The sequence below is a fragment of the Trichechus manatus genome, unplaced genomic scaffold (genome assembly GCF_000243295.1).
Source record: "Trichechus manatus latirostris isolate Lorelei unplaced genomic scaffold, TriManLat1.0 scaffold00024, whole genome shotgun sequence".
Lineage (NCBI taxonomy): Eukaryota > Metazoa > Chordata > Mammalia > Sirenia > Trichechidae > Trichechus > Trichechus manatus.
The window spans coordinates 3,950,982-3,975,240 of record NW_004443960.1 but is presented as its reverse complement, the minus strand read 5'-3'; the positions used below and the strand labels follow the sequence as shown (position 1 = coordinate 3,975,240).

The 24,259-nt window shown below is 51.7% G+C and overlaps 2 protein-coding genes across 2 annotated transcripts in view; both read left to right on the top strand.

The window, feature by feature from the left end:
* Window positions 1-13,081, top strand: part of TFAP4 (transcription factor AP-4) — a 13,861-nt gene extending 780 nt beyond the window's left edge. The window contains exons 2-7 of the mRNA XM_004373210.2: window positions 7,907-8,072; window positions 8,169-8,267; window positions 9,299-9,469; window positions 10,532-10,672; window positions 11,289-11,444; window positions 12,682-13,081. Coding sequence (XP_004373267.1) covers window positions 7,907-8,072; window positions 8,169-8,267; window positions 9,299-9,469; window positions 10,532-10,672; window positions 11,289-11,444; window positions 12,682-12,876 — 928 coding nt within the window. The 3' untranslated portion in view covers window positions 12,877-13,081. The remainder of the gene's footprint in view (window positions 1-7,906; window positions 8,073-8,168; window positions 8,268-9,298; window positions 9,470-10,531; window positions 10,673-11,288; window positions 11,445-12,681) is intronic.
* A 2,829-nt stretch (window positions 13,082-15,910) lies between these two features.
* SRL (sarcalumenin) overlaps window positions 15,911-24,259 on the top strand; it is a 51,806-nt gene continuing 43,457 nt past the window's right edge. Inside the window, 1 exon segment of the mRNA XM_023728441.1 lies at window positions 15,911-15,983. The gene's annotated coding sequence lies outside the window, so the exon portion shown is untranslated.

The following is a 24,259-nucleotide window of genomic DNA, read 5'->3' as shown; positions in this document are numbered from 1 at the left end:
CGCTCGCCCGCCCGCGTCCTAGTGCTGTTTACTAGCGAGGCCTGGACGTGACTCTGCAGCCCTCTAGGAGTAGGCGGACCTCCGCGCGCGGGTCCTCGCGGGAGCTGTAGTTCTCCGAGCCCCGCTGGTGCGGGATTGTGGGAGTTGTAGGCGCCCCCGGACCACGCTTTCCCGGCACAAAGCTCGGCCCGGACGGGCTAGATGGGGAAGGGAGGCCCGGAGGGGAGGCTTCTTGGGGAGGGGGGCAGCTGGGGCCGACCCCAGGCTCCCAGGCCGCTTCCCGCCGCACGTGTCTCCGTCGCAAACTTCCGATCGCACGCCCCAGCCGTAAGCCGGAGGCGTCTGGTCTCTAAGCCGGGTGGGTGGACGGAACCCACAGCCCTGCGGTCCTCCCCAGAAGTCATTCTCCAAGCTGGCTCCAGATCTGCCGTCTCCCAAACCGTGGTGGACTCGCTGACTACCCGCAGCCAAGTCACCTGAGACACTTAAAATGCAGATACCCAGATCTTGGATCTCGAGGAGAAGGGCCCAGGCATCTGCATATTTAGCACGACCCGGGTGTGGAGGGATCCTCCAGCGTGCAGAAGTTTGGGACTTGTGGCCCCTTTTCTGCCCCGCTGCTCCGGGAACGAAATGGCTCCCCATGGTTGGGGCCACGTGCTCCACCGCCCGGTGCAGGCGGGCGGGGATTAAGGGGGGAGGAGCCCAGAACCGTGTAGCCCAGGCTGGTGGACACCAGGGCCTGCAGGAACCAGGTGTCGGTGGGTAACCTCGCTTGCACACGTATTCACCCTTCCCCCTAAGGCTTGTACCTTAGTTTACTCTAGTTCAGAGTCAATACCTAGGGGTGGATGGGCCAGTTAGTTGGTAAGGCGGCACGGTGTTTGCTGAACCTTCCAGAAAACCCACCTGGAAGGCCTATCGATAGGATAAGTGAAAAAAATCCTTAAGCTCTTATATGTGCTAAGGACTTGCTTTGCTAGAATTTTCTCAGTGAATTGCCACAGTCTTCCTATGGGTTAAGTTGCCTTAATGATTCCTATGTAAGGATGGGGACACAGAGGCTTGGAAGGGGAACATTTGCAGCAAGTGGTAGAGCTGGGACTTGAACCCTGGCCCCAGAGCCCTGCTCTGACTCAGCTGTGCTGCCACATCAGGGGCTGTGTAGCCACTGGTTGCTTGGAGGAGGACTGGGCAGAGGCGAGGTGGGATTGACCTGGGGAGGACATTCTAGCCCTAACCTTGGAAAAGATTAGGGCAATGGAGCCCCTCGACTGCTTAGCTGGGGCCCTGGCTGAGTTCTCTGTGGGCTGCCAGGACCCTGGCCTCACTCTGTCCCTGCTCCAAGCCCCCTGGCTGCTACGAAGGACCTCCCTTCAGGGTTGGCCATGGGACGGTCCTCAGGTGCCTGGTTTTGAGACCACTGTCACCTGGTGCACTGGTTGTGGGGTTGGAGCCTCTGGGTTTGCTCATTTTCAGAAAGGGCCTGTCCAGGATGGAGTGTGTGGAGTGGGCAGGACCATCTGGCTGGGATGGACTCCCTCCTCTTGTCTCTGGCCATCTCGCGGCGGTGGACTTTGCTCCATCCCTCAATGATGAACACGATTCTCGTCTCCCTCCTCCGCCTCCCTCACCTACTAGAGGGGGCTGGATGGCACGCTGTGTGGTTTGGACCTGTTGCCGAACCGCTCTTGGCCTCGGTAAAACTGAGCCCCTGTGAAGATGAGCTACTAGCATGCGATGGTGTGCTCGGTGGATGGAGTGAGGGCTCTGGAGGCAGGCCCTACTCGGATCTTGCTGGGCTGTGAACAAGCTGTCGCTGTGTAAGATGTAGGATCATAATAGGAGAGACTGCATAACACAGGTGTGTGGGGCTTAAATGCCGTGATGTCTGCAAAATGGCCTGCACGGTGCCTGGTGCACGGCTATTGTTCACATGTGGAGAGCGCTGGTGGCTGTTAAAATGCCAGTTAGCCTCCTAAAAGTGGAGCATGGTGGCCTCTATCCTTGTAAGCTCTACTGCCCTCTGGGGGGGGGGAAGAGACCAAGTGCCCATAAGGAGTTACCATTTGCCTTTGAGTCAATTCTGACTAATGGCGACCCCACGTGTGTTGGAGTAGAACTGTACTCCATAGAGTTTCAATGGCTGATTCTTTGGAAGTAGATTGCCAGGCCTTTCTTCCAAGGTGCCTCTGGGTGGACTCGAACTTCCAGCCTTGTGTTAACCATCTGCACCACCCAGAGACTCCCACAGTTAGAAAATAGTTAAGGGCGTTGGAGTGTGTGTGTGTCTTTCATCCGGTATTTACAAAGGATCGCCTTCTTTGTGCTAGAACTGAGGATACAGCCGCAAACCAGATCTTGCCCCTTGCCCTCAGCAGCTCACAGTCTCGGGGTGCTAAAGAGTGTTGTCAGCTCCCTGGGAGAGATCTGTGGGATCTCCTGGAGACCGGAGTGCAAACCCTGCAAGGACAGAGCACCTTGTTAGCCTCCATCGCTTTTAAACTTCCCCACAACTTTGTGAAGTGAGGCCGTATTTACAGCATGTACAGATGGGGAAACTGAGGCTTCAGGAGACTAAGTGATTCCACACCTGGTAAGCGGCAGGGCTGGAGTTTGAACTTGAACCTGGTGCGGGGTCCCCTCTGATGGGCTGGAGAAGTCGCAGGGAGGGGAGAGGGAACAGCTGATGGGCGTGGTGTATGGGCAAGGGGAGAGGCAGCGGGCTGTCCATGGCTGGAGTGGGGTGTATGGAGGGAAGCAGTGGGGGATGGGGGAGGGTCTTGGACTGTGTTTTGGAGAGAGTAGCATGAGGGCGTTGGCACCCTTGGTGAGAGGGTCTCTGTCCTCCCTCCAGTCCTCCTTATTGGGCATGGGGAAATTCCTGTGCACTTTCCCACCTTACCTGTGTGGATGGCCAGTGGCTCTGGGGGATGTGAGTGACTTCCAGCCGTGTGAAAGAAGGCACTCGTTCTCAGTTGCCAGTTGGAGGCTGGAGTTGGGCAGGAGGGAGGGCTACTGGTCAGGGGCCCGGTACCTCTGGTTGGGACACCTGGTGTCCCCAGGGGGCTCTGGGGGCTATTCTGGTCGTGGTGTCTCTGGTCTTGACATCCGAGGCCGGTACCCAGACTTTGTTCCTTTGGCTATGGCTTCCCAGTGCCAAATTCCCAGTGCCTTATTCCAGGGGCAGCCCCTGACCAGCGTGCAGGAGTCTGTTAGAAGGCAGTCAGAGAGGGAGGGAAGCAAGAGACGCTGTGTCAGTGGATACAGGCCACCTTCACTGCTCACCTGGGGGAGTCTGACGTACCTGTGGAGGGGGCGTTGGACTTTTACATTGTGGTGACTAACAGCAAAACTCGGAAAGAAACTTCCAGGCTATCTGCAGAAAAATCTACTTTATAAGAGCAGTATCACCTTGAAATTCCAATTAGCCAACATTCATCAATAGGAGACCGGGTTGGTCAGTATTGCACCAATAAGAATTCTTGGGTAGACAGTATTCCACCAATCAGAACCCCCGTTTGGTCTGCATTCCTCCACCAATCAGAGTCTCTGGTTAGTCAGCCTTCCACCAACCAGAGCCCTGTTTAATCTGCATTTCACCAATCAGAACCTCTAGTTATGCCACAGTCTGTTAAATTCAGCTGGTGCTTCTAGCGCTAGTAAGATGAGTTATAATTAAGAATCCTGGTGGTGACCCCAATTCCCCATGAGAAACTAATTTTGGAGTGCAGCTTGTTTTCTTGGATTTAAGATCTGCCTAGGTTAACAGCGGCTGGTTCCTTGGGGGAGCCAGGAGGCTGTGTTGAGAGGTTTGGAGGGGAAGGGGGCAGGATGGAAAGGAGCATCATGGAACATTGGAGAAGTGAGTCTGTGGGCTTACAATGCGGAGGAGGAGCCCACAGAGGCCGCTGTTCCCTGCCTGGGCATGGGAACTTTCCTTTGGGGACCTTTGGGCCTGAGACTTTTAGACCTGTGGTCCCGTGTCTCCTTTGGTCTCTCCACTTAATGGGCCTTCTGGGTAGGGAGGAGGGAGGACAAGGGTCAGTCAGCTCCAGGGCTGACGTTTAATGGGTGGATGAGCTGGCTTGTTGGGAGGGCAGGCACCCTGAGCTCTGGTTTGGACTGAGGTGGGTGGAACTCGGGCTCAGAGGCAGTGGGGCTGGGCAGTGTAGGAGGGGTAAATTGCAGCTGCACCCCTGGCAAGCCCTTTCACTTCTCTGGGCCTCAGTGTTCACATTTGTCTTTGAGTAAGAGTTGGCTAAGGAGCCCTGGTGGCGCAGTGGTTAAGCGTTCAGCTGCTCACCCAAAGGTCATTGGTTTGAACCCACAGCCACTTAGCGGGAGAAAGATGTAATAGTAGTCTACCTCTGTAAAGAGTACAGCCCTGGAAACCCTATGGGGCAGTTCTACTCTGTCGTATAGGGTCACTATGAGTTGGAATCAACTCGACAGCAATGGGTTTGGTTTGGGTTTGAAGAGTTGGCTAGAGGGCAATAGCGGTTCAGTGGTAGAATTCTCATCTTCCATGCAGGTGACTGAGGTTTGATTCTGGCCAATGCACTTCATGTGTAGACACCACCTATGTCTTGATTGAGGCTTGTGTGTTGCTATGATGGTATGGAGCTTCCAGACTAAGAGGGACTAGAAAGAAAGGGCTGGCAATCTACTTAAGAAAATCAGCCAGTGAAACCCCTATGGATTACAGTATTCCAATCCACAACCGATTATGGGGAGTGGGCAGCGTTTTGTTCCTTTGCGCACGGGGTCACCATGAGTTGGGGGCTGACTCGACGGCAGCTGACAGCAAGAGTTGGCTCTGGTAGTGAGCCCACAAGGGAGGGTGCCATTAGCTGGTGGGACGGGGGGAGCGTGAGCTGTTTGGGGTACCCCAGGGTCTAGCTGCCTGGCCTTGGGCATGTCATTTTACCCCTTAGGTAAAACGGGAAGACGATGTAGATGAGGAGAAAAGGTAGAAGTGTTTGGTGAGTAACAATAGAGCTAACGTGATTACAGCGCCTACGCGTGCCCGGCCTTGTCCGTCAAAGCGTAACTGTTCCCTGTATCCAGCTGTTGCAGATGTGTTCCTCCCCTGGGTTCAGTGCAAACACCTTTCTGCCCGGGGATGGGCACAGGATCCTGGGCATGGCCAGGAAGTTGGTCCAGGTACCTCCTTACCTGTAGATTTCCCCACCAGGAGAACACAGGTTACCTGACTGTTGGGGTGTCCAGCCCTGTCTCTTGGGGTGTCCAGCTGTGTGGCATGGTACAGAGCCCACTCTGCCCTGTAGCCTGAGACCCATCTGGGTCACAGTGGGGCTCTGGGGCCAGGGTTCAAGTCCCAGCTCCACCACTTGCTGCAGCTGTTGCCTTTCCAAGCCTCTGTGTCCCAGTCCTTACGTAGGGATTATAAGGTGACTTGCCTCATAGAAAGACTGTGGCAATTCACTGAGAAAGTTCTAGCAAAGCAAGTCCCTAGCACATATAAGAGCTCAAGGATTTTTTTTTCTTATTACCCTATTGCTAGGCCCTCCAGATGGGTTTTCTGGAAGGTGCAGCACTCAGGGTGGTCCAAGGGTAGACATGGCGGGGCTCCTTTTTGATCTATTCTGTTCAGCTGTGGCCTCTGAGAGGGACCCAGGGGCTGAGTGAGCTCAGGGGGAAGCGGATGCTCCCAGACACAGATCTCAACTCCCCAGGGGTGGGCGGGGGGGGGTGGGGCTTGGCTTCCTATGGACATCTCTCCCACCTCCTCTTGACCCCAAAGACCCCTGGCTTTGACCCACCCTCTCCTTTGATCCTTCCCCCGACCCTTGCCACCCACAGGGTAAGGCAGGGAAACTGGGAGAACTGGGGTGCCCTGGTCCAGAGTGGGGGAGCCAGACACTGGCTTTCTGACCCTAAACCATGTCCCTTCCCACTACTCTAAAGTGAGGCTGGTGGGCCCTCTGATATTCCAAGACCCCATTCTGGACCAGCAGTCTGTGGCAGGGAGGCCTTGGGGTGGGCTGGGGCCCCAGGTTTTGGGTCTTGGATGGGGAAAGGAGGCTGACTTGTCTCTGGACCCCCAGCATCGGTGTGGGGCTTTGTCTGATATGGAGCCCCCCCCAATCCAGCCACGCTGTTGTCTGTTGGCAGAGGAGGCCAGGGCCCAGGAAGAGGCAGGATGAGTCCAGGGTCCCACAGGGAGGTGGGACGGATGGGGCAGGAAGGCCTTGGCTGTGTCCAGCTGTTGCAGATGTGTTCTCCTGGGTTCAGTGCAAATGCTTTTCTGCTTGGGGACGGGCACAGAGGCCTGGGCACAGCTAGGGAATTGGGCCGGGCACCTCCTTGCCCTCGGACTCCCCCGGGAGAACTAGAGCTGCCCAGAGTCTCTTCCCCCATTCCTCCAGGCCCAGGGGCATGGGCTCCCTTGGCCCAGGCCTGGAGCAGGTCACCCCAGGAGGGCCCCTCAGGAAGAGGCTGGGGCTGTGGCTTTGGGTGGGGCTGGCGGCCTCTTGTGGGAGCCCAGCATCTGGAAGCCATCAGGCCCAGGAGGGGGTGGAGTGCAGGAGGACCGGGAAGAGGGGCATGCCTCTTCCAGGCCACACACAGGCCCACCCCTCGGGAGCGGTGGTCTTGGGCCCTCAGGCTCCTCTCGGCTGGCCGGCAGCCTCATCCCTTCCTCTGGCTGCCTTCTTGCTCACTCTGCTGGCCACGGCTCCTGCGGCCTTTAATTGTCCGCAGCATGCTGGGAGCCTCGCTTCTTGGGCACAGAGTGGGTCTGCCTCTTGGGATGGGTGGACTTGGGGTGGGGCGGGGGGTAGAGAACTGTCCCCTGGTGGCCCCTTGGCAGAGTGAGTGTTTCTTGTCTTCTTTGGAGTCTTAGCCCAGGATAGTTGGGGCCGGCGTGGGGGCTTGGGTAGGGGCTTATGGCTTGAGACTCAGTCATGGGGATGGGAAAGGCAGAGGGGCAAAGCCTGAGCCTCTGTGAGGAGGTGTCCCAAGTGCAGGGCAAGGAGCGCAGAGATGTCCCAGGCGTCTTTACTGTATTTTGTTGTTGAGACTATACACAGCAGAACATACGCCAGTTCACTTATTTTTTCATGTACATTCAGTGACATTGATTGCGTTCTTCAGATTGTAGCCATTCTCACCCTCCCTTTCTGAATTGTTCTCCCCGTTAATATAAACTCACTGCCCCCTAAGTTTTCTTGTATAATCTTTCAAGTTGTTGTTATCAGTTTGATCCCCTGTAGATCAGACATTCTTTACCAGTTAAGCTAAACTATTATCTGGTTTTAAGATGACGTCAGGGGGTATTTTTGGTTTAAGATTTAAAGGTTATCGCAGGGCAATAATTTCAGGGGTTTATCCAGCCTCAATGGCTCCAGAAAGTCTGGATTCTATGAGAATTTAAAATTCTGTTCCGCATTCCCCCCCCCCTTTTGATTAAGATTCTTCTATAGGTGCTTTGATCAAAACGTTCAGAAATGGTAGCTGTGTCCCAGGTGTCTCGATTGTCGCCTGGGACCCACCAGCTTCAGAATTAGTTACTTGTTAACCATGCAGGTTTCTAGGTCCTACCCAGGCCTGCTAGCCAGATGCTGGCCAGGTTTGGGACCCAGGCTCTGTGGCTTATAAACTCCCAGGTGCTTTGACACCCTGTTCCAGAGGGCGGTCCTCTCCCCATGAAGGCAGCAGGGAAGGGCTGAGTTCTGATTCATTCTGCTGGGGCCCTCCAGAGCCATGTCTCCACCACCCTCCTGGTCCCATGGTGTTGTAGGTATCAGGCTATCCTGGTGTCTTCTGCAGTGGAAGGGAGGCAGGTGACACTTGGGGCCCTCTGGGGGTGAATTAAAAGACAGGGGCCTGTTGGGGGCAGGGCCCAGAGGGCTCCTGTCCTCAGTGTGCCCCTGTTCTGCAGCCTGGCCAACATTCCACTGACCCCTGAGACCCAGCGGGACCAGGAGCGGCGGATCCGGCGGGAGATTGCTAACAGCAACGAGCGGCGGCGCATGCAGAGCATCAACGCCGGCTTCCAGTCCCTCAAGACCCTCATCCCCCACACAGATGGAGAGAAGCTCAGCAAGGTGGGCAAGGCAGGGAGGGTCTGGAGGGCTTCCTGAAGGCGGCAGCTCTAGAAGCCACCAGCTGAGTCCCTGACTTGTGGCCCCTCCCGCCCTCAGGCTGCCATTCTCCAGCAGACAGCCGAGTACATCTTCTCGCTGGAGCAGGAGAAGACCAGGCTCCTGCAGCAGAACACACAGCTCAAGCGCTTCATCCAGGTACTGCCCCGGGGGAGGCCACCCCCATCACCTGCCCGGCCCTTTCTCCTCCCCAGCACGGACATGCCCAGAGCCCAGGCACTGGCCTGGGACTCCGATATTCCTGCAGGTCCCACCTTTCGCCATTGACCCACCTGCTTCCGGCACTTGCCTTTCTACCTGGGCCTTAGTTTACCCATATGCCAAGTGTGATGGAGTGGGCTCTGGAAAGAGCTGGAGTGTCTGAGTCTCCTGTGGCTGCCATGACAAAACAACACAAACTAGGGGGCTTAAACCAACAGAAATTTATTCTCACAGTTCTGGAGGCCGGAGGTCTGAAATCAAGGCCCTAGGGAAGAAGCCTTCCTTGCCTCCTAGCTTTTTGTGGCCCAGCCTTCCTTGGCTTGCAGACACATTGCTCCAACCTCTACCTCTGTTTTCACGTGGCCTTCTTCCCTGTGTGTGTTTCTCTGTGTCTTCTCTTACAAGGATATCAATCATTGGATTAGGGTCCCACCTACTCCAGTATGATTTCATCTTAACTAATTTTATCTGCAAAAACCCCTATTTCCAAATCAGCTCACATTTTGAGGTTTTGGGTGGAGATTCATTTTTGAGAGACACATTCAACCAAGTGGAGTCCCCGGGTGTCGCATACGGTTAATGTGCTCAGCTGTTAACCAAAAGGTCAGCAGTTTGAATTCACCCAGAGGTGCCTTGGAAGAAAGGCCTGGCAGTCTACAGGAAAATCAGCCATTGCAAACCCTATGGAGGAGAGTTCTCTCACATACAGGGTCCATGAGTTGGAATGGACTCCACAGCAGCTGGTTTACGGGCTTATTCAGCCCAGTAGAGGGGGTGACTGTGTGGAAAGCAAGTCAGTCAGCCTTCCTTTCTGACACTTGGCCAGTTGGTTGGATTTGCGGAGTGGGGCTCCTTCGTGCTGGGTCCGCCTGTGTTCTGACAGCTTTGGAGGCTGTGATGGAGCCCCCAGACCTCCCCAGTGGTGGTGGGGTGCCAGGTCACACTCACTGGCCCCTTGGGGTCCGTAGGAGCTGAGCGGCTCGTCCCCCAAGCGGCGGCGGGCGGAGGATAAGGATGAGGGCATCGGCTCACCGGACATCTGGGAGGACGAGAAGGCCGAGGACCTGCGGCGGGAGATGATCGAACTGCGGCAGCAGCTGGACAAGGAGCGCTCTGTGCGGATGATGCTGGAGGAGCAGGTGAGGTGGCGCCCCCTGCTGGCCGGCACTAGGGGTGTGCGGCGGGGCTGGGATTCCAGCCTGCTTCTCGGCCTTCTTTTTCTCCCTTCCTGCCTTCCCTTGGACACTTATTCACAAGAGCACCTGCTTAATGCAAGGAGCACTGGTGGCATACTGGGTTAAGGGCTCGGCTGCTAACTGAAAGGTTGGCTCTGCAGGAGAAAAGACCTGGTGATCTGCTCCCATAAAGATTACAAAAAAAATCAAACCCCTTGCCGTCGAGTCAATTCCAACTCGTAATGACCCTGTAGGATGGAGCAGGGTTTCCAAGGCCGTAATCTTTACAGAAGCAGACTGCCACATCTTTCTCCCAGTGGATTTGAACCAGTGACCTTTCGGTTAGCAACTGAGTACTTAACCACTTGCCACCTGTGCTCCTCCCCATAAAGATTACAGCCTAGAAGACCCTCTGGGGCAGTTCTACTCTGTCACATGGGGTTGCCTTGAGATGGCACCCAACAACAACTTTGTGCCAGGTCTAGAAGTGGGGTATCTGGTCGGGGGGACACCAGACAGGTCTCCAACCTCTAGGGGTTCAGTCTTGGAGGGGAGGAGTGCAGACACATTTGTCCCCGGATGTCACCCAGCAGTGTAAAAACGCAGCTGTGATTAAGACTACAGCCCCTTCGTGGGTGCGCATCCTTAGGGGGCTTTGTCCTGGCTCCAGAGGGGCCCAGTGAGGCTCCCCGCAGAGGTGACTTGACTTGAGATTGGGAGGAGACTGAGGATGTTCCAGGCAGAGGGGACAGTACGGACAAAGCCTTGAGGCGGGAGCGAGGGAGCATGGGGTGATGCAGCCGTGGCGGAGGAGGAGATGCAGCAGGGCTGTGGGCAGTGGGCTCCGTGATAGGGCCTTTGGCAGGGTGAACGGTCTGCTTTGTGATGGATAGAGTTTGGGGCGGCCTGTTTGGGACCTGTGGACTGCTCCGGAGTTAGGAGGCTCCACAGATAGGCCTCGGCATTGGGGTGTAGGCACCAGGGTGTGGGCCCGGCCCTGCCCTGAGCTGGCTGCTCTGCCCCCAGGTGCGCTCGCTGGAGGCCCACATGTACCCGGAAAAGCTCAAGGTGATCGCGCAGCAGGTGCAGCTGCAGCAGCAACAGGAGCAGGTGCGGCTGCTGCACCAGGAGAAGCTGGAGCGGGAACAGCAGCACCTGCGCACCCAGGTGAGCCGGGCAGCACCTGCGAGGGGCCCTGTCGGCTGCAGGCAGCATCTGGGTCCCACTGGCCGCGGGGGTGCTCAGACTCATCACTGTGCCTCTGAATGTCCAGCTGGGCCGACACAAAGCTTAAACTGTAATATTCCAGACTTTTCTCGAGCAGTTCCTGGATTCCAGCTGGTTTATTACTCCTGTTTTACAAATGAGGAAATTGAGGCATAATCGAATTAACAGGCCCAAGGGCCTTTAGCTTGTAAAGTGGTTTGGAGCAGGGACATGCACCCTGGCTGTTGAAGTCTGGAGTCTAAACTCCCAGCCAGCGCTGTGTCAATGGTGAGCTACCTGCGGATGCTCCAGCTCGAAGGGGCCACGTAACCCTGGCTGGCTGAAAGCCCCTCTCGAGGCCTCCTTTTCTTCATTTCTTAAAAGAGAGGGGGTGGGGGCTGTAAACTGGCTGGCCCTCCGTGAGTGGTGGGTGGAGGCTGCAGGGGGACAGTGGGTAGGGGAAGATGGTTTTAGAGGGCTGTTCCTCGTCCTCTGTGACCCACCGACAGGTAGGCAGGGATGGGAGCTCAGAAGGGAACCCCTGGAGAGAGACTGAAGGCCTCTCTCTGTCTTGTAGCTCCTGCCCCCTCCAGCCCCCACCCACCATCCCACAGTGATTGTTCCAGCACCACCTCCCCCTCCCTCCCACCACATCAACGTCGTCACCATGGGCCCCTCCTCGGTCATCAACTCTGTTTCCACATCCCGGCAAAATCTGGACACCATCGTGCAGGTACCTGGGCTTCAGGCAGGGGCAGCTTACGGGGGAGCCAGACGGGGCCTGACTGTGATGGGAGCCCTGGGGGCCTGGGTGGGTGCTCGTCCCCGAGCCCCCATCGCTGTACCTGTGAGGCGGGCGGCTGCTCCACTGAGAGAGCTAGGGTGGGTCTGCCAGGCCTTGGGATGAGGTGGCCTGGAAGCCCCTGTTCCTTCACCCCCATGTGGGTTTTGCTGAGAAGACCCTTTTTGTTTTTTTGGTAGTGCCAGATATATTTATTATCTTTTTTTGTTTTTAACTTTAATTATTTTGTTGTCACCGTTGTTGAGAATATACACAGCAAAACATACACCAGTTCAAGTTTCTGTGTGTGAATTCGGTTACACTGATCCCACCCTTCAAGCTGTGCAGCGTTCTCAACCTCCTTTCCCGAGCTGTTCTCCCCCGTTAATGTAAACTCACAGCCCCCTAAGGTTCCTCTCTGATCTTTCTAGTGGTGATTGTCAATCTGATCCCATATAGATAGATCTTAAAAGAGCATAATGCTCCAGGCAGACATTTTTTACTGGTTAAGCTAAACTATGGTTTGAAAAAGACTTCAGGGGATATTTTTGGTTTCAGGTTTAAAGATGATCTCAGGGCAGTAGTTTCTGGGGTTCATGCAGCCCATGACTCCAGCCGAGAAGACCCTTTGCTCTCAGAGCCTGGCTTTCAGAGTTTGGGTGTCTGGCTCTTGCACTGGTCCAGAACTTTCTATCACCTCCATCTCCCTGGACCCTGGTGGGTGTCAGTTAAGCCTCGTACGGAGGAGGGAGAAGCAGGATTAACCCTTCTCTGGTCAAACCTGAATCTAGTTCTGTGCTCAGCCTTGGGCTAGACCCCTGGAAGGACCCAAGAACATGGAATATATTCATTTATTAATAAACAGGCCAGAACTGGGGGGGGACGACAACTTTTCAACCCTTGGAACTTTAGTTGCACATAAACCCAGCAAACTGACTAATAAAATTAATAACAAAGACTCCTAATCTGTGAACGGGCCGACTTTAAAATATATAATATGTTAAAACCACTCATCGCTTCAAAGCAACACTGAGGCTGTTGTTTTCCCCTGAGGGGTTTTCAACTCAAGAGAAGGGTTTTCTAAAGGCTGTTCCCAGGGACCCCTGGCTGGCCTCCCCTGCTACCTCACCAGGCTCATTCTCTCTTGGACACTTCCCGGGGGTCTCATCGGCAGTCTGTCCCCGCCCAGGCAATCCAGCACATCGAGGGCACCCAGGAGAAGCAGGAGCAGGAGGAGGAGCAGCGGCGAGCTGTCATCGTGAAGCCCGTCCGCAGCTGCCCCGAGGCCCACGCCTCTGACACAGCCTCCGACTCGGAGGCCTCAGACAGTGACACCATGGACCAGAGCCGGGAAGAGCCGTTGGGGGACGGGGAGCTTCCCTGACCACCCCCAGCCCTCCTCTCCCTTCTGGGGGGCTGGAGGGGCCCGGGGCAGCAGCAGGGAGAAACGTGGGTGAATGAGTGAGAAATTTTTACAAAATTACGATGTCATTTGGGTCTCTTTTATGACCTCTTTTTCAATACTGTAAGTTGACCTTTGAACGGAGCCACCCAACTCAAGGTCACGGGCTGGGACAGCCTGGAGCGTGTGGGGAGCATCGGGACACTGGGGCTGGGCCCTGGAGGCTGGGGACGCGGACACTGAGGTGCCTGGCCTCTCGCCGCCAAAAAACATTTTTTCATTTAAACGTGTTTTTAAGAACAGGGAAAATGAAACAACCCCAAGCTCTTTTTTCCCTCCCCAGAGCCAGGCCTGTGACTGTCAGTCTTCAGTTCCCCCTTCCCTCCTCTCTGGTTTTCTTCTTTTTCCTTTAAGCACTTACATGGGTTGGGGGTCTGGCTGGGTCTGGGCTTTCTGGGGGCCTGGGGTTGATGTTGCTTCTCGGTTTTGGGGTTTGCTGCTGCCCTCCTCCCCCATCCCCATCCCCTTTCAGCACTAGGGTTAGCCACTCGCCACCACCACCCAGCCCCCTCCCCTCCCTACAGGTTCCCCATCTTTGACCCCAAAATGTCTTTGTCTTTCTTTTTGTTTTATTTGTTGTTGTTTTTCCTTTCTTTTTTTTTTTTTTTAACGATTCTGAGGTCTTCGTGTTCAAGGAAAAGCTATTATATTTTGTTAAGAAAGTGGGGGAAAAAAAACGAAGAGGCTACTGTGCCTTTGTAAAGAAACAAAATAAAGTTTGTACTTTGTTTTTTAGATTCTGTGTCTCCTGGGTGCCTGCTGTCCTGAAGAGCTGGGGAGGGCTTTGTGGGCTAGAGTTAAAAAACAAAAAACCAGTTACTGTGGAGTCGATTTGGACGCATAGTGACTGCGTGTGTGTCAGAGTAGAGCTGTGCTCCACATCTAGTAGCTGAGTGCTTAACCCTTTGCTCCATCCTGGCAATCCTGGGCTAGAGTAAAAAACCCATTGCAGTCGAGCGGATTCCGACTCATAGTGACCCAATAGGATGGAGTAGAACTGCCCCATAGGGTTTCCAAGGCTATAATCTTTACGGAGGCAGACTGCTGCATCTTTCTCAAGTGGAAGGGTTGGTGGGTTCAACTGCTGACCTTTCAGTTAGCAGCCGAGTGAATAACCACTGCACCACCAGGGCTCCTTCTGGGCTAGTGTAGGAGGTGTTGCCTGGCCCACTAGACTGGATGTGACCCTTCCAGTTTATATGTGATGTTGGGATGGGGAATCAGGGTCATCAGATTCCCTGGGATCACTGGGTATTCTGCAAAGATGGGCGATGGTGTTGGGGTGCGGGCGGTGACTCCTAACTTCTCTTTGGTGGTAGGCAAGAAAAGAAGGAACAACCATTCACAGGTTCTTAACACAGGAAGAACACAACGGTGTTCAGGGTCCTGTTGATCCCTAGACTTTGCCACGTTGACTTGTGTAACCTTGAACCTTAGTCTCATCTGTAAAAGGGAAGGGAGCATGCCCTCATGGTGTGGTGTTTAAGAGCTCAGTTCCTGAAGTCATTCTGCCCTGTCGGGTCAGTTCCACCTCAGGCAAGACACTTTATCTCTAAGCCTCAGTTTCCTTATCTGAAACTTGGGGTTAATAATGGCACAAGGGTATTGAGTCTTATTGGAGATGGGGTGGTCTTTTAAATCTGTGAAGTCTCCATGGCCAGACACCACTTTACAATGCGTCCAGCTCAGCTTTTTTTTCCTTTAGCATTGAAGCCCGCTGCTTTATCTAGTTGAGCTCTGCAAAGGGTTTGTGCTGTGCTGTTTATCTAAGGTTGGAGGTTTGAACCCACCCAGTGGTGCCACAGAAGAAGGGCCTGGCGATGTTCCATAAGGATTGCAGCTACGAAAACCCTATGAAACAGTTCTACCTTGTAATACATGGGGTCGCCGTGCGTTGGAACTGACTCAGTGGCAGCAGTTTGTTGGTGTTGACATCTGTAAGAGCGAGTGACATTTTTGAATCACATGGTCACACTATGGCAGGTATATGGTCACTGAGGCCAGAGAGGAATAGCCAGTTCACATCCCACCCCATGATGGCTTTGGATATAAGCTCATTGAGTGGAAAGGCAGGCAAGACCTGTACCTTTTTTTTAAGAATTAAAAAAAAAAAAGTAATTCAGTAAAATTCTTTTTTAAGTGTACCTAGGTTAATTTAAATAAGTCAAATGTGCCTTTGAGAGGAGGGGCTTAGCCAGGATCTCGGCGAGGACGCCCCTTTCCAAGGCCAGCAGAACCCGAAAACCAAACCCGTTGCTGTCAAGTTGATGATTCATAGCAACCCTATAGGACAGGGTAGAACCGCCCCATAGGATTTCCAAGGCTGCAATCTTTACAGAAGCCGACTGCCACGTCTTTATCCCACGGAGCGGCTGGTGGGTTTGAACTACAGACGTTTCAGTTAGCAGTCGAGGATTAACCACTGCACCGCCAGGGCTCCTAAGGCCAGCACAGGCTACCCCTTCTCTGCCCGGTGAGGCAGCACCCCGAAGGGCTCCGTGCAGCTCTTAGGAGAACCAACAGAGGGCGCTGTGGGTCCAAGACGCCCGGCCCAGAAAGAGCGGAGGCCCCGCCCCCTTCCGGTCCCCCCGGCACTGCTCCGTTTCCGTAGGCCAGAGGCCGGGTTTAGGGGGCGGAGCCAGGGAAATCCCCTTCCTACGCCCTGCGGCGACGCGCTTGGTCTGCGTTCTCACCGGCAGGCGGCGGAAATCAGGGGTGCGGTCGTGGCCCCGCCCCTTCCCGGATTCTCCCCGCTTTTCCCCCCCCACCCTCTCAGCGCGCATGGTCTTTGGCGCCTCAGGCCGTCTGGAGCGCGCTCCCGCCAGCATGCTGGTCTGGCGCCGCCCCCGCTCCCGCGCGTTCTCACGCACGCCCCTCACGCAGACGCCGTGAACGTGCGGCGAACGTGCCGCTCACTACCTTTCCCACGCGGAGGCGCTCGTCAGTTTCTCACGGCGCCGTCACGCGGTCAGCTCCCGCGTCCCTCACGGTCCAGGCCCGGCGGCTACTTGCCCTTGCACGGAGGTCAGGTAACTGCGGGCGCAGCTGTGGTGGTGGAGCCGGCCTGGCTGTCCAGTTGAAGTCCCATGTGAGCTACACATGTAACTTAGAATGTTCTAGAAGCCCTGTGAAAAATAGGAAAAAGAAATGGGTGAAATGAATTTTAATAGGTTTTATTTTAACCCAGAGTATCTAGATCATTATCATTTTGACATGGGAAGAAGTTGCTTTTGACTTTTTTTGTTGTTCTTTTTTTTTTTTTATTATTGTACTTTAGATGAAAGTTTACAGAACAAACTAGCTTCTCATTAAACAATTAGTACACGTGTTGTTTTGTGACATGGGTTACCAACTCCATGACATGTCAACACTTTCCCTTCTCGACCTTGGGTTCCCCCAGCTTTCCTGTCCCCTCCTGACTTCTCGTCCTTGCCCCTGGGCTGGTGTGCCCCTTTAGTCTCGTTTTGTTTTATGGGCCTGTGTAGTCGTTGGCTGAAGGGTGAACCTCAGGAGTGACTTCATTACTGAGCTAAAAGGGTGTCTGCGGGCCATAGTCGCGGGGTTTCTCCAGTCTCTCTCAGTAAGCTTGGTCTTTTTTTGTGAGTTAGAATTTTGTTTTACGTTTTTCTCCACCTCTGTCTGGGACCCTCTATTGTAATTCCCTGTCAGAGCAGTCGGTGGTGGTAGCCGGGTACCTGGGCTTGTCGTTAGGTGCCTTCGAGTCAATTCCTACTCGTGGGGACCCCAGAGTGGAACTGCCCCATAGGGTTTCGGAGGCCATAGGGTCGCTATGAGTCGGAGTTGACTCGATGGCAGCGGCTGTTTTTGTTTGAGTCTTTATTTCCGTATTTTTTTTGTTGTTGAGAACATACACAGCAGAAGGTACACCAATTCAGCAGTGTCTGTGAGTACAATTCAGTGACGTTGATAACAGTCTTCCTGTTGTGTAATCATTCTCACCCTCCTTTTCCGAATTGGGCCTCCCTCGTTGATACAAACTCACTGCCAGCCCCCCAGCTTCCTGTCTATCGAGTTTAGACTGTAATCTCTCCAGGAGAAGATTGCCAGGTCTTACTCCCAAAGAGACTGGGTGGGTTTTAACTGCCAGCCTTTTCGGTTAGCAGCCAAGTGCTTAACCATTGTGCCACCACAGCTACTTTTATGCAAAGTTACTAAAGAAATATTTCGTATTCTGTTTTTCCTGTGGAATCTTAGAAACCCAGGGTGTATATTGCACTTGTAGCACGAGGTTCACACGTTTCAGGGCTCAGCAGCCGTGTGTGGCTTGTGGCTCTTACATGGGACAGTGCTGGTCTAGGCCATTGGGGAAAATGGGAGCCAGGCCTGGTGGGTCAGAAAGATCCTAGCGTGTTCTGCCGGCGGTGCGGACACTGACGTCAGAGGAGAAAGAGATGTGGGGATGTGGTCATAGGCAGCTTCAATGCATGCTGAGAAGTCTGGATTTTATTTTATTTTTTTGTGACGAGGAGGTGGGGTAGGAGTGACATGATCAACGTAACGTTCAACAAAACCTATGAAAAAGAGCATTTTACTGATGTAGTGTATAACATATACTCAGAAAAGGGTACATATCTTAAGTGTTTTTAACTCCATGAATTTTCACAAACTGAACATGTAACCAGCTCCCCACGAAGCTCCGGAAGCCCCTTTATGCTCCTTGCCGTCTTGTCACTACCCCTTGAGTGATTTATTTATTTTTTAACTTTTTATTTTGAATAATTACAGATCAGATTCTCAGAGAGTTGCAAAGAAGTATACAGGGTGGTCCCATGCACCTTTTTCACCCAGCCTACCCAATGTTAACATCTTGCATAACTGTAGTACAGTATCGAAGCCAGTTAATTGATACCGGTGCAAGATTTTACTAGTTACACATGCACTTATTTACGTGTGTGTGCCCTGGTGGCACAGTGGTTAAAGCGCTCAGCTGCCAACCAAAAGATTGGCGGTTTGAACTCTCCAGCTGCTCTGCGGGAGAAAGATGTGGCAAGAGAAAAATTACAGCCTTGGAAGCCCTATGGGGTAGTTCTACTTTCTCCTGTAGAGTCGCTATGAGTCGGAATTGACTTGACAGCAGTGGGTTTGTGTGTGTATTCTGTGCTATTTTGCATTCCTGTCAGCAAGGTATGAGAATTCCAATTGCTCTGCATCCTCACTAGCACTCAGTACTGTCAGCTTATCATCATTATCCTCATCAGTAGTGTTTTAAGCCATTCTGATAATCACCATAAATTAGTTTTGTCTGTTTCAGAACTTCATATAAATGGACTCATACAGTGTATATACTCTTTTTGTCTGGCGGTTTCTTTTGTTCAGTATCATATCTTTGAGGTTTATTGATGTTTGTGCATATTTCAGCGGTTTGTTCATTTTTATTGTTGAGTAGCATTCCACTGTGAATATACCCCATTTTGTTTATGCATTCACCTGGCGATGGACATTTAGGTTGTTTCCAACTTATGGCTGTTGTGAATATATTTTAGAAGGTAAAAAACTAAAACAAAACCTGTTGCCATCGAGTCAGTTTTGACTCATGGCAACCCTCTGCGGTACCCAGTGGAACTGAGCTTCATAGGGTTTTCTTGGCTGAAATTTTTATGGAAGCAGATCGTCAGTTCTTTCTTCCACGGTGCTGCTGGATGGGTTTGAATCACTAACCTTTGGTTAGTAGCCAAGTGCAAACCATTGGCACCACCCAACAACCTATTTTAGTAGATGTTGTTTGCCCCCAAGTTGATTTTCGGCTCATAGCGACCCCACGTGACAGAGTAGAACTGAGCTGCATAGGGTTTTCTAGGCTATAATCTTTACGGAAAGGAGCCCTGGTGGCACAATGGTTAAGTGCTTGGCTGCTAACCAAAAGGTTGGCGGTTCAAACCCACCCGGCAGCTCTGCAGGAGAAAGACCTGGTGTTCTTCTCCTATAAGGATTACAGCCTAGGAGTTGTAATCTACTTGATGGGACCTAACAGCGATCTTTTCGGAAGCAGATTGCCGGGTCTTTCTCCCATGAAGCCATGGGGTGGGTTCGAACCACCAACCTTTCGGTTAGTAGCCGAGCACTTAATCTTTGTGCCACCAGGACTCCTATTTACTATCCTCTAAATAGATTGTACCAATTTACCCTCCTGCCAACAGTTGTGAGATGGTAGTGTCAATTTCAGGATGATACCTCCTAAGCATGCTATCAAGTCTTATTGGTAGTTGTTTCTCTGGGAGTGGGGCTGGACCCCTGCTCCCCTGCCCTATTTTAAGAAACTCTGTTAGGGATAAACTTCACGTGAAATGTGTTATGTCTGCTCTAAGGATGTTCTCAACGGTCATTATATTACACTGTGTCCTCTTTATGAGGGTCTTCAGAAGAAATTCTTGTTGTGTCTCAGTAGCAGAAATAATTTCACTTCTCCCAAGCAGTTGGCTTGTTCTTATTTTAAGGACACTGTGGATTGGGCAGCTGGTCCAGTTACACACATGTGAGGGATTATACGTGTCGTTTGTTTTTGTATCAGCCTTCTTAATGGTTCCATTTTGCGTGCCTTGCTTTGTTCTACTGCTACTTCCAATTTGTGGTTTCTTGCTATATTTTATGATTCCTTGGGAGCCATCTTAATTCTTTTCAGGTACAGGGTGGGTTATAATAGATAAATGCTCCTTGTGCCAAGATTTGGGGGCAATCTTTGGCTGAGCATTCATCCCAGCTCGGTTAGATGTTTGAAGGGCCGTCTAGCGGAAGAGGGGTCCTCTCTGTGACCTTGGCGTCCTTAGCGGTTGACTAACTGGCTCCAGACCAGTATGTAAAGCACGTGCAAATCCTCATGCAGCCTCTTGGAGCCCGCCAGCCACACTGCCCTTAGCCTGGGGTCTTGTTGGCGCTGGCTCCACTCTGCCCCCACCCAAACCCACCTTAGTGTCCCTTCTCTAGCCAGCTGCCTCTCTGTGCTGTCCACCATGCTCTTGCCCTTGTAGCATTTTCACTTTTTCACTTTCTCTCAAGTTCTTCTGCCCACGCTCTCCCTACAAGTACTGGGGTGGGGGTGGGGTTAGCACCACGGCCTCATCCTGCTCTGTCTTGATCCCCTCTCTTCTTTTGCCCTGCTGAGTTGCAGGTTTCTTCTGTTGATTGACAAGAACGCGTGTTGACCGATAGGAGGGGGTAGGACTGGGGGCTGTGGGGCAGGACTGGTCCTAAATCCGGCAGCTGTAGGAAGGAATGTGCTCCCCAAAGCAGCTCTCCTGCCACCATACCCCTGGTACTGAAAAAGGAGCTGTGACAGCTGCAAAATTTCCTGAATTAGGGGGCCTAAGTCAGAGGCTCCCCCTGAGGGCAGCCTGTCTTGGTGGACAACGTCAGGATTAAATTAAAGAGGAAACGGGAACAGGATCTGAGAAGGTTGAAGTGCTGCACAAATATCAGAGATTAGTCTGCTGAGCCTCATGTCTCTCACACCGCCCCCTACCCTGTGGGAGATGAAGTGGATGTTCTGAAAATTCCAGTTGCGAAGATAGTTGACTGAATCCTCTGTTCCCTTGTGGAGAAGGAAACGTCAGTGAGGTTGGGCAGATACTGAGGGTTGGGGGGAGGCTGTTTGCTTGAGATGAGGGGAAAGGCAGACTTCATTCTCCGTGGGGTCCTTGTGATGTGTGTCCCTGGCTTTCAGCATAAAGTTGAGATGGCGGATGGGAGCCCTGTTTGACTACTGAGGAGACTGAGGGTCAGTGAGGCCACCTGGCTTACGCAGGATAACAGGATTTGGGACTCTGAGCCCTGCCCCAGGCCGTTTCTCCATCAGAGGAGTGGTGGAGGCACCTTGATGGGAGAATTTCAAGAGGTGCAGCTGTCTGAAAGGGAAGTGTCAAAAATAAAGAAGGTGGGATGAGGAGGCCCACCCAAAGCCCTCCCCTGAAGCTCCCGCTAAAGTGGCTGGGACAGGGTGTGGCAAAGGCTCTTCCTTTCCTTTACAGTCCTCGGCTTCCCAATAGTCCTTACCTTCCCTTGGCTTGTCCCCACTTCCAGAAGTGCCCCCTCCTCAAGGACACCACTTGCTGGATAAATTCCTCACTGCTCTTTGGACCCAGCAAGTGGAGGGACACTGGACAGCGCACAAGATTCTGAGACAAGGACATGGGCTAGGCTGGACGCAGACCATAGGAGGCCCGGTGAAGGCCTGAGGTCTGGAAGAAACGATGTGGCGTTGAGTCGGGGAGGGCCTCCCCCAGAGGACACCTGCCTCAGAGTCTTCCCTGCTAGGACCCAGACTCTCAGGGCAAGAAGGGTGTGAGCCCGTTGGTGTGATGTCTCACTCTGAACACCTAGGGATAGGGGCTTCCTGCTTATCAGCCCACCTGTTCCACTGTTGGGCACCGTAAACTGGAACATTCTTCTTCACCTGGAGCTAATGTGTTTCTGTGTAGCCCTCACCCATCAAACCTGGCTTTGCCCTCAGGAACCACACAGAACAAGCCCATTATTTCTTTCTCAGGGCAGTTCTTTAGCAATTGAAACTTAGGTGTCAGGTCCCCGAATAAACATTAGGGACCATGATGTTGACTTGCCGATTTTGGGGACCGCTTCACAGTCTCTAGGACAGAATTTTCCTATATGCTTTCCAGTATACGTCTATATATTTATTTCCCCTTCTAAGAAACATCTTCACTCCCATCTTCCCCCTGGGGTATCTGACCCTTAGATCCCCAATAGCCCCTGCCACTAACCTTCCATGCCAGGATAACCCTTTGCCTCCAAGACACTGCTCCACCTCCCACCCTCGCAGACCCTTAATCCCCACTTGAAGCAGCTGGATGTAGGAAAACCCAGATTTGTAAAGCACTGATTGGGGTGAGCCTTTACTTTACCAAAGGGTTTTCTACTTTACAAAGTAATTCACCCAGTGATTCTTATAGGCCTCTAGAGTCTGGCAGGGATTGGCAAACTACAGCCCAGTTCCAGCCTGTGGCCTGTTTTTTTATTTTTATTTTAAATTTTTATGTGGTAAAATATATACAGTGAAACCTGTGAGAACTGGAATGCGACAGGACTACCTTGTTTTTCTGGGGTCTTGCAAGTTTTCCGCCTTTGACAGGAGCAGTCTTACTACTTGTCTGTTGCACTCTGTTAGTGAAAAATATTTGCGTTTTCCTTCTCTGACACGTTGCCACCTTACACAGGTTCTGGCTTTTGTAGGTTTTGCTGTATAACAAAACATTCGCCATTTCAACCATTTTTACATGTACAATTCAGTGACATTAGTTACATTTACCATGTTGTGCAGTCACCAATGTTTCCAATCTTTTTTAAATCACCCTTATCAAAAATTCTCTACCCCTTAAGCAACACTTCCCCACCACATCCTGTCTGCCCCTGGTAACCACTGATAAACTTCGGTCTCTATGGATTTGCCTATTCTGGATATTTCATACAAGTGGGATCATACAATATTTGTCCTTTTGTATGTGATTTATTTCATTCAGCGAAATGTTTTCAAAGGTCATCCATGTCGAGGCATGTATCACAACTTCTTTTTATGGTTGAATAGTATTCCATTTTATGTGTGTGTGTGTGTGTGTGTGTGTGTGTGTGTGTGTGTGTGTATAGAGACACCATATTTTATTTATCTATCTGTTGATGGACACTTGGATTGTTTCAACCTTTTGGCCTGCTGCCTGCTTTTATAAATAAAGTTTTATTGGAACACAGTCATGTTAGTTGTTTGCTACCGGGTAGACACATAGATCAGTGGAACTGTCACATTACAATAGTAGAGTTGTGTAGAGATGTGACAGCGACCATATGGCTACAAAGCATAAAGTATTTACCATCTGGTTCTTTAAAAAGAAGTTTGCTGACCCCTGCTCCAGGACGTTGCAAGTGTGACTGGAGTGGCAGGAGTCCACTGTTACTCTCCCATACCCACCTCTTGTTCTCCCTTGCACACACATTTCCTCTGTGATCATCTGAGGAATGTCAGCCTGAGACAGTCAGGAGCAGGTGTTGCTGGGGCTTGACAGCTTCTGAAAATGAGGGTGAGGATCCTGAGGCTGAGAGTTCTGGCAGCTTCTGTGTAAAAGCTGAGCCGGGGAAGGGGAGGTTCTTGGGCTGGGAAGGCTGTGGTGGTGGTGGTGGGTGATGTGGGTTGAAACCGGTGTGGAGATTTCGTAGGGCTAAGTGAGGTCTGTTTAAACATTTGTGACCTGGGAGTTTATCTAAAATTGAGTCTGCTCTTCCTGTTTATCACCTTGTTTCCCAAACAAGGAAATCAGATCTTTAAATCATGTGCAGTTAACCCTTTAAGCTGTGCTGAGTTTACCTTCTCCCTTTCTTCCTGGGTTTGGATTCTTGTGGCTTTCTTTGATTCTTTAGCCTGTATCCTTCTTATGTTCTCCACACTTCCCCCACAGCCCTCAACCCTCTTTCCCTGACATGTTAATTTCTCTCTTTCTCTTATGGTATTTACTTGGATTTATGGGAAAGGTCATGGATTATGAGTTAGACAGGTCTGGGCTCAGATTCAGACAACTCCATTCTTAGTTGTGTGATATTGAGCATATTACTTCATTTCTCTGAGCCTCAGTTTACTCATTGTGAAATGATGATGATGATACCCACCTCTCATTACAAGTAAACCACCTAGCTCGTAGTAGATGGTTAGTTTACTTTTTGGCTGACTACTCTTATGGCTAACTACTACTTCCTCCCCTCACAATAAGACCCTCCCTCTAGCCATGTGCATAGATTGGAAGACTCAGTATTGGTAATTTGTCAGTTTTCCCCAGACTGATCTGTAGATTCAATATAATCCTAATTAAATTCCAAGAAAGCTTTTTTTTAAAAAAAGAAATTAACAGGCTGATTCAAAAATTCATATGGAAATGCAAAGGCACTAGAGTAGTGGAAACAATTTTGAAAAAGAACAGAGTTGGAGGACTCACACTATGTGATTTCAAGACTTACTAGGAAGCCACAGTAATCAAGACAGTGTGATAGTTAGCAGAAGGATAGACACACAGATCAGTAAAACGGCATTGAGAGTCCAGAAATAGATTCACATATATGTGGTCAATTGATTTTCAACAAAGGTGCAAAGGCAGTTCAGCAGAGAAAGGATAGTCTCTTTAACAAATGCTGCTGGAACAACTGTATATTCTTTTGTTAAAAAAAAAAACAAAAAAACTTCGATCCATATCTTGCAACATACACAATATTCACTCAAAATGGATCATAGACCTAAATATAAAACCTGTAACAATTACACTTCTAGAAAAAAAAAAAAAAAACAGAAGAAAATCTT